Raw genomic sequence first — 13,138 nt, 5'->3', positions numbered from 1 at the left:
TTAGTGTGTGTGTGTGTGTGTGTGTGTGTGTGTGTGTATGTGTGTGTGTGTGTGTGTGTGTGTGTGTGTGGGTTGCTGGTCATTCAGTTTCTGAATAACGTGACTTAATGTGTGGTGTGTCTTCAGTATAATACTTATCTTTTAATATTAGGCATGAGGGTAAAATGAGAATTATTTCAGTGTAAGATATTTGTATTATGTTATGGATTAACTAACAAAATTCCTGTGGGAAGCAACAAAGACCTGCGTTGATTTATGCCAACTGAAGACCTGACCCATAGAGAACTCAAAATTCAGATAATATATGAGACACAAAAAGCATTACTTTGACCTAGTGGTGGAGTAATACTGAAAGAGGAGGAAAGAAGATAAAGCATAAGGAGAAAGAATAAAGTACTCTTTGAATGGTGGCAATATTCAATGTTCAAACTGACTGTAAAAGGCAAAGAGAAATAAAAGAAATGAGAAATAAAAACAATGAAAGCTGGATGATTTTAGGGAATTGGAAAATGGAATTTTTCAGTTCTACTTCCAGCCCTGTGCAGTAGTGAAGAAATCTATTTCATTAGTCAGTGGAAGCAGTGACCATTTGAAGGCTGTCGTCTCAGCCAGGCTAATTAGTCTGGGTGAAGCACTGCACTGTTGTGGTTTTACTGCTATTCAAGTTCTAATTTATGTAAAGCTTTCTTGGCTGTCCCTGCTTAGCATTGACTTGCACTGCATAGAGAAAACCCTGAATGTATAACTGAGACACTGAACTCAATCAAGCTCCCACCAAGGCAATTTGGGAATTCAAGAGCTGAATTAGACTCTACTCCTAAAATTACTAATTAAGTCCTAAATGTAGCACTTCACTTCCTTAGCATGGCCCTCTGCACATGGGCACATTAGGATGAAATACTAGGATTTTTAAAAGAACCTAGAGGACTTAGTCCAGTGACTCTCAATCAGGGCACCAGTTGGGGTGCTGTGAGATGCTTGTAAGAGTGTTCCAGGGTGTCATTCAATATTAGCACTGTTAGGCATGCAAACACCTACAATTCACAAAATAAACTGAGAGGCTGCCTCCAGATGAGCATGGCCATGCGGTATGTAGTGTCACTAACATGTCTGTGGTGCCACATGCCACACATTCAGGCATTACCCATGCTGCCCCCAGGAGATTCCTAGGGTCAAAAACACCCAAATGGAAAAAATACAGGGCAACACATGTGGTTGCTGTATGCGCCTCCCAAAACCAGAGCCCAGCCTGCCAGAGCCAGGATCCAGCTGCTGGTCAGGCTTCCAGCTGCAGGAGTGCCATGGCTGTAGCCCCACAAGTTTCCCAGGGACCCATGCAAGACTTCTGGGGCCAGCACTGTTTCTGGCTCCAGCCTCCCCTACCCTACATGGGGTAACCTGACACATCCCAGATTGTGTGTGGCACCATATTCCCCTCTTCTTCCTGGGGAAACAACTAGCCGTGCCTGTGTTGATGCAGCCATAGATATCAAATAGAAATCCATGGTGTCTGAAACATTTGGATCGGTTGTGGTCTTTCTGAGTTCTTTGCAACAGAAGAATTGCTCTATGATTTTTTGTTAATCAAAAAAAAAAAACCCAAACCCCAAGTGAAAACTAAAAGCTGACATTTTCTGAGGACTGCTTGAATCTAAAGAAGGGCACTTAGCATTTCCAAAGGTTGAGATCCACTGAATTAGGCACTTGCATCCTATTAAAAATCAAAGAGAGTTGGCAGGTTAATTTCCTTGGAGTCCCTTGAAAATCCCAGTCTTTAAGGCTGTCTTTATACGTGCTCCGGGGGTGGGAGGGAATACTTTAATTAGAACAGCTCCGAGAACTGATCTAATTAAAGTGCCTACAGAGTCATGTGTATTCAGTATCACATATGTTCAGACTGGCTTGTATTCCACAAGCTTTAATTAAAGCACCCCCACTGTCATTTTGAAGTGCAGGGATGCTGAATACATGAGATATAGAGGCAACTAGAGTGCACTAATTAGCACATGCCAGCAGGTTTGATTAATCAAGTCTGCTTTGATGAACTGTAATTACAGTGCGTCAGAGCAGCGCCCCCACACGTGTATAGGCACTCAAAGTCTGTGGCCCAGGTTCTGAACCCATTTGCATTGTTTTAAATCAAAGCAGTTCCTCGTCATTTACTTTGGCCTTAACTAAGAGCAAAATCTAAGTCTAGTTTTGGATTACCTCAGTTCTTTTCAAAGGAATCTGATGTATGTTGACCTTACCTCCCATATTTCATTTACACATGATGTATTTTTGTGTCTCTTTTTCAGAATTCGAGTAGGATGCCACAGACTTATCAACCACCATATTTTTACCAATCTCATCCTTGTCTTCATCATGCTGAGCAGCATTTCTTTAGCAGCAGAAGACCCAATTCGTAGTCATTCTTTTAGAAATAATGTAAGCAGACAATTGACTCTGTAGATAAGTTTGCATAATAATATGCCTTCTTGTTTACTCTTAAATTATCAGTATGGCTAGAATACACTTGTTTGTAGTGTAGACGTTCAACTGTAGCTCATTATCACTATGCAATATATATTTATATTATATATATTTGTTTCTTTTGCTCTCTAAGCATATATATGTGTTTTACAGTTTTACAAAGGATAGTTTACTTTTAACATAATCTACATTACACAGTGAAGACTTTTTAGAATATCAAAACATAGAACATGCAGCAGAATTTTAATCAAAATGAAATTAATCCTTTATCAATGTTTATCAGTGGAGGTCTGGTCCTTTCTTGTGTGAAGAGCCTTTGTTAATTCAGTTATATGAGCAGGCTCAAGCCCCATGTAAATAATAAAAAAAAAATCAAACAACTAAGGTTTATATGATGAAAAACAGAATTCATGTGACTCTGACTTTAATCACTTTTTTCAGCTTAGAAATATATAAAATTATGCTCCCTAACAATGAGAGAGGAAAACACTAGGTAAAATGTGTAAAAGTTTGAATAGTAGACTGCTGCACTGTGGGTGTGTCTACATGAAATGTTAACTGTACAGTAGCCTAATAACACGGCGCAGTATGTGCTGAATAAAACCCATGCTCATACGCTATTGCACAATAGTATTAGGATACTGCACAGTTTGCATCTGTAAAAACCTGTGCACCAGCACTACTGCACAGTAGTACCAGTTTCTTTACATTGATTTAATACTTGGTTATCCAAGCACTAAATTTAATGCACAGTAACTACAGTGTATTACTGAACGTGTGGACGCACCCACTAAGGCAAATAATTTGTGAATAGAAATCTTGTTTTGCCTGTACTTCGCTTGTTTCTTTCATAAATGCAGGAATTGTCTTTATGTTGAATCCTAAGGTATTTGGACATGCCATCACTTCTGTGTTTGAAGATAAATGTACATCAGTAAAATAATATAGTTAAATAATACAGTCTGAAATTTTCAACTGATTCTCAGCTGTCAGGTTAAGACACTTTCTTTCTTTGAATCTCTCTTCAGGGGGGTTTTCACCCCCCGACAAGTTGATAGACATGTGGGGCTAGATCCTATTTCACCTTCACACAGCCCTTCCCTCTCCCCCCGGCCCTTCCCGCACAGACTTACCTGCTGGGCGAGGGATAGGGGTGCACATGTGCATGCAGTCAGCCCCCCCAAATAATATTTTGTCCTTCTACCTATGGTTTCACCATGGTTTTAAAAACTCCTGGCTTATCGGACTCAAAATATTTAGAACTCATTAATGCCTGCTGATGAAATAAGAGCATTTTTTCATTCACACATCTAGATCTCTTAAGATAAATTTTATTTTCTGTTCCATAATATTAAATCAGCAAGTTCTAGCAGATAGCAAGAATGAGAATGCTGGATACCATAATTTTCTAAAAGCTTTACATTTCCTCGAGGTGACAAACAGTTCCTGAGAACTTTGATGCATCTGCCTATCCTACTACCTTTTCAAAATTTGGCCCATGGTGATGTATATCTGCACAGGGCAAGGGGCAACGTGCTGACTGTCAGAATCTTTTTTCTGACTACTATTTTTGGAATTCCATCATGAGTTTATTTGGGATATTGCTTTTAGAAGAGAAAACCCTCAGACCTCTTTTTGCTATAAAGAGTTTTTCTTGCTGTCATGGAATAAAGCTTGTAACTTAAAAAAAAAAATCCTAGCCCCTTTGCCCCATCACTTTTGTCACCTAGCACCAAATAATATAATAGTTTTGGAACATGAACATTCCAGTTCCTTTAATGTGCAAGAATATAGGCCTACAAGATAACTAAGTACAGAGAAAGTTCCTCTTGATTTGCTAAACTTACAGGTAATAACATTCCTTTACAGCATGTATAATGAGAAAAGTAATTTCACTTTCACTGTTTTCAGCACATCTACAGAAAACACATCAAAATTTAAGTATTTGTATGACTAATGAATTGAACATACTCCATTTTTGTTTCAAACTACTGTTCCACTGTATACAACTCAGTTATATGTCTGGTTTTTATTAAGAGTTCATGGGAACAAGAAATTTGTATATGTAAAACAACAACTTTCCTTCCATTTGTGACAGGATCATGATGTCTAATTTTAAAGCATATTTACAAAAATATGCTTATTTGCATCCAATAAACCTTCCCTATAACATGGAGACTATTTCATCCTCCTAAAGAATTCAGAATACCTAACTAGGGGAAGGCTCGTATAACTCAAATGCATTAGAAAAGTATTTTTTTAGATAAACCAAAGTGAAGTCTTGCTGTAAGATTTACATGTGTATATACAGGGAAGCATAAAGAATAACAAGAAGGAAGAATTAGAGTTAACGTGACTTTTACTATATTTATCTTACATGTTTAACATTGTCTAAAGTGGTTAGGTTGAATATGTTTTTGTGACAAAACAACCTTTTGGGGTGTCTGTCACTTTAAGGGCTGGAGCATGAAGCTGCCAGGTGGTTGATGAGAGTGGCCATTTTGGATAGCTCTATTATAAGAGCAGAGCAGTGTGAGATCAGCCAGCTGGGGGGGAAATATCACCCTGCTGAGCTTTGGCTCCAGGAACAGCTTGGAGGTAAGGGTGAGGAAGGAGGAGGCCTTATTGTCCTGGGCATGATGTAAAACTGCATCCTGCTGGGATAGGGAGGCCTGCTGGTCCTGCCTGTGGAGGAGCAGGGCCATGCAAATACCAGGACTGAGAGCCTCCCCAGTGTAAGGTGCGTTGGGGCATCTAAACTCCTGCCCCCACCTTTGGGTGGGTTACTAGGAGAGTTGGGGGGGGCAGGCACTCAGAGTAGCTGCACCTGAGTCCTATGGGTTGTTGAACCCTGGAGTGGGGGCCAGACACATTGAATGAGCAGCACCTGAGCCCAAGGGGGTGTAAGACCCCAGGCCCTGAGAGTTGCAGGGCAGAGTTGTGGGCCAGTTAAGCTCAGGGAAAAGTGGCTAAGTCCTAAGGGGTGGAAGACCCCAGGCCCTAATGTAAGGGGTGGAATTGTGACCTGAGAGAGTGGGGGTCCAGTGAGGGGCCAGGGGCAAAGCAGGCCTGTAGTTGAGCAATCGCTCAGTCCTCTTTGGGTGAGGGTCACAAAAGAGGCCCAAAAGATTGTGCCAGGGCTGACGGAGAGGTGAAAAGAAAAGAAAAGCCTGAGGATCTCCTTGAGTAGAGTGGAGTGAGTGTGGCTTGGATAGGCAGAGACCGGGTGAGAGCCAGTGGAGTGCAAGAGGCCCTGGTGAGAGAGGGGTGGTGTGCGTGTGGCCTGAGAAGGCAGCATGGAAGAGACACAACTATGTGTTCAGTTTGACCTGGCTTAGAACAGGAGATGGAGCATACTGTGAGACCTCAGCAAGGCATAGCACATGTGTAGAGATGGTAGGAGCATGTATGTATCACCCATGGTCATTTGGGCACATGAAGGGCAGCCTCCTGCCTATTTGACATCATAACCATTTATCAACAAGGCATGGCAGGAAAGCAAGGCAGCTGGTTTGCCCAGAGACAAGGGCAGGGCCATACTAGTATTGGGCCTGGAAGGTGCCTTGGCACAGTTTTATATACATACATATATAATTACAGACACACACACACATATATTTATATTATAGCCAATCTACCTTTAAGACTGACTTGAAACCAATGACAGTAGAGCAGAAAAACATTAATATGTCATACAGGAGTAAAAATAACCATTATGATCTTGGTACCTTTAAGTTTACCGCATGTCAATGGGTTGTGCAGTTCAACTACAAATGTAGTTCATGTGTTAAGTAAGCAAACGCTCTCTAAAATGAGTTTCTGCTACTGGAACAGGTACTATAGCTACCATTTTAAATCCTTAAATTAGCAGGGCGTTGACCAATGTGGCACTTGGATAACATACTTCAAACTCCAGATTAGCTTGAAAGGAGTGAAAAGTGCAAACTAAGCCCCCTCTTTTCACTTTGCTACGTGTCTGAGATTAGTAGTGATGTGAAGAAAAGCCCTTCAGCTTGCTTTCTCTGTCATATACTGTATATAGATCTAAAATTTGTCATTTTGTAAAATAATTGCAAAGAGGCACCCAGGTAAAATTCTGTAGTGAATTGGTAGGGAGAGGGGGTTGTTACTGGGCATCCTTCATTATATTCCACTCTGTCCTGTGTATAGCTTAATCTCTAGGGGATGCAGCACCCTCTTTAGTCCTGCATAAGAAAGATGTACCCCAGGAGTTGAGATCTGGTAGTAAAGCACCAGCTCCTCAAGCCATGAGAATATATTAAAACCGGAGTGGGTAAAATATAGTCTGTGGGCTGGGGCTGACCTGCCAAATGATTGTATCTGGCCCACAGGCAGGTGCCTGCCAGCTCATGGGATCTGGCTGCCACATGGTACTAGGCAGGCAGGTGGGACTGTTTCTATCCAGCACTGACACAGTGGTGTCAGCTGTGGACTGGGGCAGATGCCCCTATGTCCCCTTGGAACCTGCCAGCTGCATCTATAGCTGACACTGGCACCTGCCCAGGGCTGCTTCCACTAGTAAGTGCTGGCATAAACTGCAGATAGGGCCAGCAGGTTCTGGGTCGGAGATGGGGTTGGAGTGTGCAACAGCTCCAGGTGGAAGTGGAGGTGGGTGGGCAGGAGGGAAGGGGTGGGGAGAGAGAGAATAAGAATCAGGGCATCCTGTTACTTCAGGGAAGGCTGGCTACAACTCCAGGAAAGGGGAGGAGAGAGAGTGAGAGAATGGGGGGCATGCTGAAGCTCCGGGGAGGGAGGGCAGAGATAGAGAAAGAGAGAGAGGATGGGGAATGGGGTGTGCTATAGCTCTGGGTGTGTGTTGGGGGGGGAGGGAGAGGGAGAGGGGGGGAGAGAGAGAGAGATGTGACCCTCAAGAGGACACCAAGATTTACTTAAATGGCTCTCCAGACAAAATAATTGCCCACCCCTGTGTTAGAATCTCAGCTTTCCTTTCTAAGGAAAGGGTTTTCTAGTCCCCATGGTAAAAAAGAAAATCTTAACCCAGAAAATCAGAATACAAGAAGGAAAATATATTTGAAGGGTAGACAGAGGCAGATGTAGCACCTGAGTGGGGTTGCTTGTGAAGGCACTGACAAGCAGGTGGGAGTAAGAGTGCTCTTTGAACTTGCTGCAGAAATGCCCTGTGCAACACTCCACAAGTGTCTTTGTGGCCCCTGCCACGTTTCATATATTATTCAATTAACTGGTTAATTGCACAATAAATTTAAATTGGCTACACGTGCAAAGTAATTATCATGCCCTAAAAATATCCATCTAGCTATAAAAAGCCAACCGCTACAAAGTAAGTGCTTGAAAATGTAAAATAACTTTATAGCTGGTTTCTATCCAGCTTTAATTTGAATATGTGGCAGGAGCATGTAATAAATAAACCTAATGCACATGTGTGGCAGTGCACCTTTGGGTGCCTGCCACATTAAGGGCTGGAGGCAGGCAGCTAGCAGGTGCTTGACTGAGGCAGTCATTTTCAGACTTGGCAAGACAGGCAGAGGTAGCAGTTTCCTACCAGCTGCCAAGGCAGTAACATCAGCTGGCTGAGCTAGAAGATCTTGGAGGTAAGGACAGGAGCTATGGGGATGGTTGAAGGCTCCTAGTACTGGGCATGACCTGAAATTGCACCCTGCCAGGGATGGGTGGCCTGGTGGGGCTGTTCATCGTGAGACAGCCCTCAAGAAATGCCAGGCTAATTGGTGAAAGGCGGGTAGGGGCACCTTAATCCTGGCCTCTACCATCTGGTGGGTAGTGATGAGAGCAGTAGGAGCAGTGTGGGCCAGGTGTGCTAATAACGAGGCACCCGAGCCCGGCAGGGGTGTGAGATCCTGGAGGCCCCAGGGGGGTAGTTCGCTGTGTGTAGTTTGAGGGTCCATTCACAGTAGGGTGCAACTGGGGTACCTGAAATACTGTGCTAGTGGGGTTCAGAGTAGGGCTGCAGAGGACAGCTTGAAGGACTGCACCAGGGGTGCACCGAGTACAGCCGCATGGGCGGCTTGAAGCGGTACATGGGCCAACCCCAAGCGTGTGTGTGCGAAACCAATTGCCTGGTGGGTTGGAGCAGAAGCAGCCCAGCATTGGCACAGGGTGACACCATGCAGAGTAGGTGAACTCATGGGATCCAAAGTTGCTGTGTGGTAGTGTCAGAGAAAGAGTAGCCAAGCCCGAAGACCCAAAGGGGTTGCTCAAGGAGAGCAAGGGCAGTTGAGAGTGGCCCAATAATGGGCAGTATGTTAAAGTCTTCTGTGAGAGGGGGGCAGGATGCAAGAAGCTCCTGTGAGAGAGGGGCAGTGTATGCAAGAGTGTATGAAAGAGACCAACAAAGGACTGAGTTTGTCCCAGCCTCAGACTGGGGAGCAGTACCAAGGTGGATGCCATCTGTGAGGCATGGGCCACGGTGTAGGGGAGTTACGGGGCCATGGGTAGCACCCCCTGGCATTGGGGCAGTGAATGGGCAGCCTCCCTCTTAATATATCATGGTAACATTAAAGTCATGCCAGGTGAGTCAGGGCAGAATGCCCTATGTAGGTGGCTGGGCTAACTTGAGATCTAGCCCCAGGAAGGCATGTCTCTTAGTAGTGTCTGACCTCAGCATATAAAGGAGCCTATTTGTTCATGACAGCAAGTGGAGGTGCCCAGGGCTTTTGCTTGGACCACTGAATGTTCTGAATGTGCTGAAATATTCAATTCAAGGTGATGGCCATGCTAATTCAGAATGGGTTCCTTTTCAGGCTTTAGGGTCTGCGATATATGGGGTGGGGGGCGGGGTTTCAGCCACTACATGGATCAGAAGTAGCTGGCCCTTGACTGAACATGAAAAATACATACTTCTCTGTCCAAATTAACATAGTGTCCTTTTCCCCATTGTCTATCATATAATTTTCTCTACCATTCAATTAGCTGTTGTATCATCAGCACCATATGGCCAAATGAACAAGTGGATAGTAGGATAATTCCCTTAAAATTAAATTTAATGCTGCATTTCATGATAGTCCTCAGAGGGCATGCCTACACTTGCGGTTAATGTGAAGCAATAAATTCAAGAGCAATAGACTCTGGAGTTTATTGCTGTTTGGGTGTGCACCTGGGACTACAGTATGTTGAGCCAGATCAGATCAGCCTGGTTGGCAGGGGTCAGCCTGCCAGTCCAGAGCTGCTACGCCCTAAGCTCATTGTGCTGCAGAAGGGCTGGCTGGAGCACAAGGGTACTTCATTGTGGGGCTAGCCAGGAGGCAGCCCCTGCATTGAAACATCCTTGTGCCCCAGATAGCTGGGGCAAGTACTATCCTGCTGTGAAGTAAATTAGATCACTCCAGCCTAATAGGGGTGCACATGTAGATGCCAAGATGTTTACTGTGCAGTTTATTAGTTGACTATGTAGTAAGTGTCCCATGTAGATGTGCCCAGTGGTTGCTAAATATAAGTGTACTGTTGCCTTGAAGGGGTGAAATCATGGTTCTGTTGAGATATATGGCAAAGTTCCCATTGACACTACTGAAGTCAGGATATACCCAAGGTCTTTTTAAAGACTCTGCTCACCATCTTTGATCCTACTGTTTTTTCCTTCATGAACTATTATGAGCTCCCGACCCTGGCTTCCTGATTGGGGGCAGGTGACTTGGAAAGAGCTGAAGGGGAGGGGCAGGACCCAGCCCTCTGCCCTGATCCACCAGTGGGACAACTAGAAGCCCCACCAGTGGATTGGGGCAGGGAGCTGGGACCTACCTCACCCTGCAGCTGTTTCTAAGCCCTGTGCCTTGATCCCCTGATTGGGGCATGAAGCTAGGACCTATCCTGAACGCGACAGTTCCCAGACCCTGCTTTGCTATTGCCTATTCAGCCCTGTTCCCCTGTCTGTTCCCCACCCAGCTTTGCGATCATGGAGCTGAGCAGGGAAGAGACTTCCCAGCCTGTTTCCCACTCAGCTTCATGATCACAGAGCTGGGCAGGGAACAGGTTCCCCAGCCCCCACCAGCACAGAACTCCCAACGCCAGCTCCACAACCACGGGGCCAACACTGGGACATTAGAATCTCCCAGTGCCAGCCCCATAGTCACAGAGTTGGTGCTAGGAAATAAATATGTCCCAGCCTGAGCTCCATGACCACAGAGCTGGTTCTGGGAAATAAAGATCTCTCAGCCCGGACCCCACGACTCCAGAGCTCAGGCTGGGAGATAAAAATCTTCCTCCTCCGACCCCACTGTCATGGAGCTGGCACTGGGAGATAAGGCTCTCCTGGCCTGAGCCCCACAGCTACAGAGCTTAGGTGGGGAGATACGGGTCTCCCAGTGCTGGCCCCATGGTCATGAAGCAGGATATGGGTCTCCCAGCGCTGGCCCTGCAGTGGCAGAGTAGGTACTAGGAGACAAGGATCTCCCAGCCTGAGCCCTGTGACCATGGAGCTGGCGCTGGGAGATAAGAATTTCCCAGTGCTGTCTCTGCAGTCATGGAGCTGGCACTGAGCGATAAGGATCTCCAAACCCCCCTGATAATGATGGTGAAGTTGGGGCTGGGAGACGAGGATCTCCCAGCTCCCGCTCCCAATTGCAATCTCGGAGCAGGGGGTTTAGAGCTCCCTGCTGCCAGGGTACGGGGACACAGTCCCTGCCCAGGCTCCAGTGGCGGAGACTGACCTGGCAACGGGCTGCTCCCAGTGGTGGGGAACAATCTTTTGCCCCTGGTGGCTGGTTGACTGGGAGCAGATTTACACAAGTGCTACTGCGCAGTAAGTAATCGTTTAGCAAGGTTTACAGCACAGTAAGCGTGTGCACGTGTAGACGCACATGCTTAGTAAACTACGTGACTACGTAGTAACGTGTTTCATGTAGAGGCACCCAGTATGTCTTCCAAAAGCCAGAAGAAAAAGAGAATGCGTGAGTAGATTTGTGATGATTTGCATATTTAGTTACTTTTTCTGTATGACCCTCAGGTCATAGCTTAGCCTGCCTTGCCAGCAAAATATATATGGACATTTGTGGGATGGTGTGATAAGAATGACAAAGTGCTCTGAAGTCTGATTTTTCAATACAATAATGAGATGAAGAAGTAGCATATTAATAAGCTGCTTCCCTTTGGGAAAGATTTTCTATATGGTATTGGAGACAGAAGACAATACCCACAAAAGTAGGAGGAGAATGATTAGTTGAAAAAAATTGAAAATATTGTATATTTGGTCCTGTCATTTGATAACGGTAGAAATCTGAGTTCTAAATTAAGTGGCTTTTAATAAGCTTAAACTAATAAACCTAAAAATAAACAAAAATAGCTGCACAGCAGCTGAAAGTTTAAATGGATTTATCTCAATTTCCCAGCTGCATTCTTAGGTTAAACTAGGTATTTGTATGCATGTGATCTAAATTGTAAATATTTATTTATAGATGGATTTCTTACTTGTGGCACGTATTATACCTTGCAGATACTTGGTTACTTTGACTATGCTTTCACAGCCATCTTTACTGTTGAAATCCTGTTAAAGGTAATTAATTGTTAATTGATCCTTGTTAGCTCAAAAACAGTTTTAGCAATAATATTTGTAACTTTTTGTTTACCTTCCAGATCCTAGGGTATGCAGATTATGTCTTCACTAGTATGTTTACATTTGAGATCATTTTGAAGGTAACAGGTTTATAAAGGAAGTTTGTAAAAAAGGATTTTCCTTGTGTGTCACCTACCAAGAAAAGGCACTTGAAGTGTTTTCCGCCTTTTCTCTAAATGATCAAAGCTAAACTTTTTTAAATTATATTTTCTTTGGCAATTTGCATAGTTTTGTTTTCTTATTTTTAACTATTGGATGCATGTAAAAGCTAATGTTATCATCATATCAATATGTCATTCATTTTTTTACCCTCTTTTACTTTTAGTTTGCCAGAAAAGGGAAAAATGATTTTCTGAGCATGAGGCTCCCTCTTCCGGCATTTTCAAAAAGATAATCTTTTAAAGAGGGAACGTGTAATTTCTCATTTCTCTTGCTGAACTATATATTCATAGAGCTAAAATAGAAAACTATTTTCTTTTCTAACTCTGCAACAGAAATTGCAAGATCTCTTGAATTTATTTATATACTAAGATACTTCGAATTTATTTGATCTTGGGCATACATTTAAATACAAAGAAAGGCATAAATACTTTTGCTTAAATGTATTACCCATGCATGAGTTCAGAGTAGGCATTTTAATGTACAGTTTCCTTACTGATTATTAAGGAAATCCACAGGTGCTATTTGACATTTAGATGCATGAGGCACACTCTGGCAAAGTTCTGGTTCTAAATTTATCTGGTCTCATTAGAGATGAAGGAAAATGAAAAAATAATTAAGAATATATAAAATACTTTATCATTGTTATATACATTTAATACCTTTCGATGCTACTTGAAAACCTCATGCATTGTACATTGGCCACTTGTTGGTAACCCTCAACAAGTGCTGGTGCAGTAAGAATCTGTACATAAACTTTGCATTTCAGGTTGATTATTAAGCTTAACAAAAACTCTTTCTCAGCCTTATTCATATATGTGTGTGTTCTTTTCACAGTGCAACCTATTAATACTAAATCAAGTAGTATTTGGGCTGTTTACAAGATAAGCTGCATATTATACAGTAAATTATTTTTATGTTGGTAAATGCCTACCTATTTGAGCT

General features: G+C 43.4%; 1 protein-coding gene across 1 annotated transcript in view; it reads left to right on the top strand.

Moving 5' to 3' along the window:
* CACNA1D (calcium voltage-gated channel subunit alpha1 D) overlaps window positions 1-13,138 on the top strand; it is a 247,120-nt gene that overhangs the window by 110,271 nt on the left and 123,711 nt on the right. Inside the window, exons 18-19 of the mRNA XM_019537015.1 lie at window positions 2,298-2,427; window positions 11,915-11,974. Of these exons, the coding sequence (XP_019392560.1) occupies window positions 2,298-2,427; window positions 11,915-11,974 (190 nt within the window). The remainder of the gene's footprint in view (window positions 1-2,297; window positions 2,428-11,914; window positions 11,975-13,138) is intronic.

This window comes from Crocodylus porosus, unplaced genomic scaffold, assembly GCF_001723895.1.
Source record: "Crocodylus porosus isolate Cpor-Errol unplaced genomic scaffold, CroPor_comp1, whole genome shotgun sequence".
Taxonomy (NCBI): Eukaryota; Metazoa; Chordata; order Crocodylia; family Crocodylidae; genus Crocodylus; species Crocodylus porosus.
Note: the sequence above shows the minus strand (reverse complement) of the source record. Positions and strands in the feature narration are given on the sequence as shown.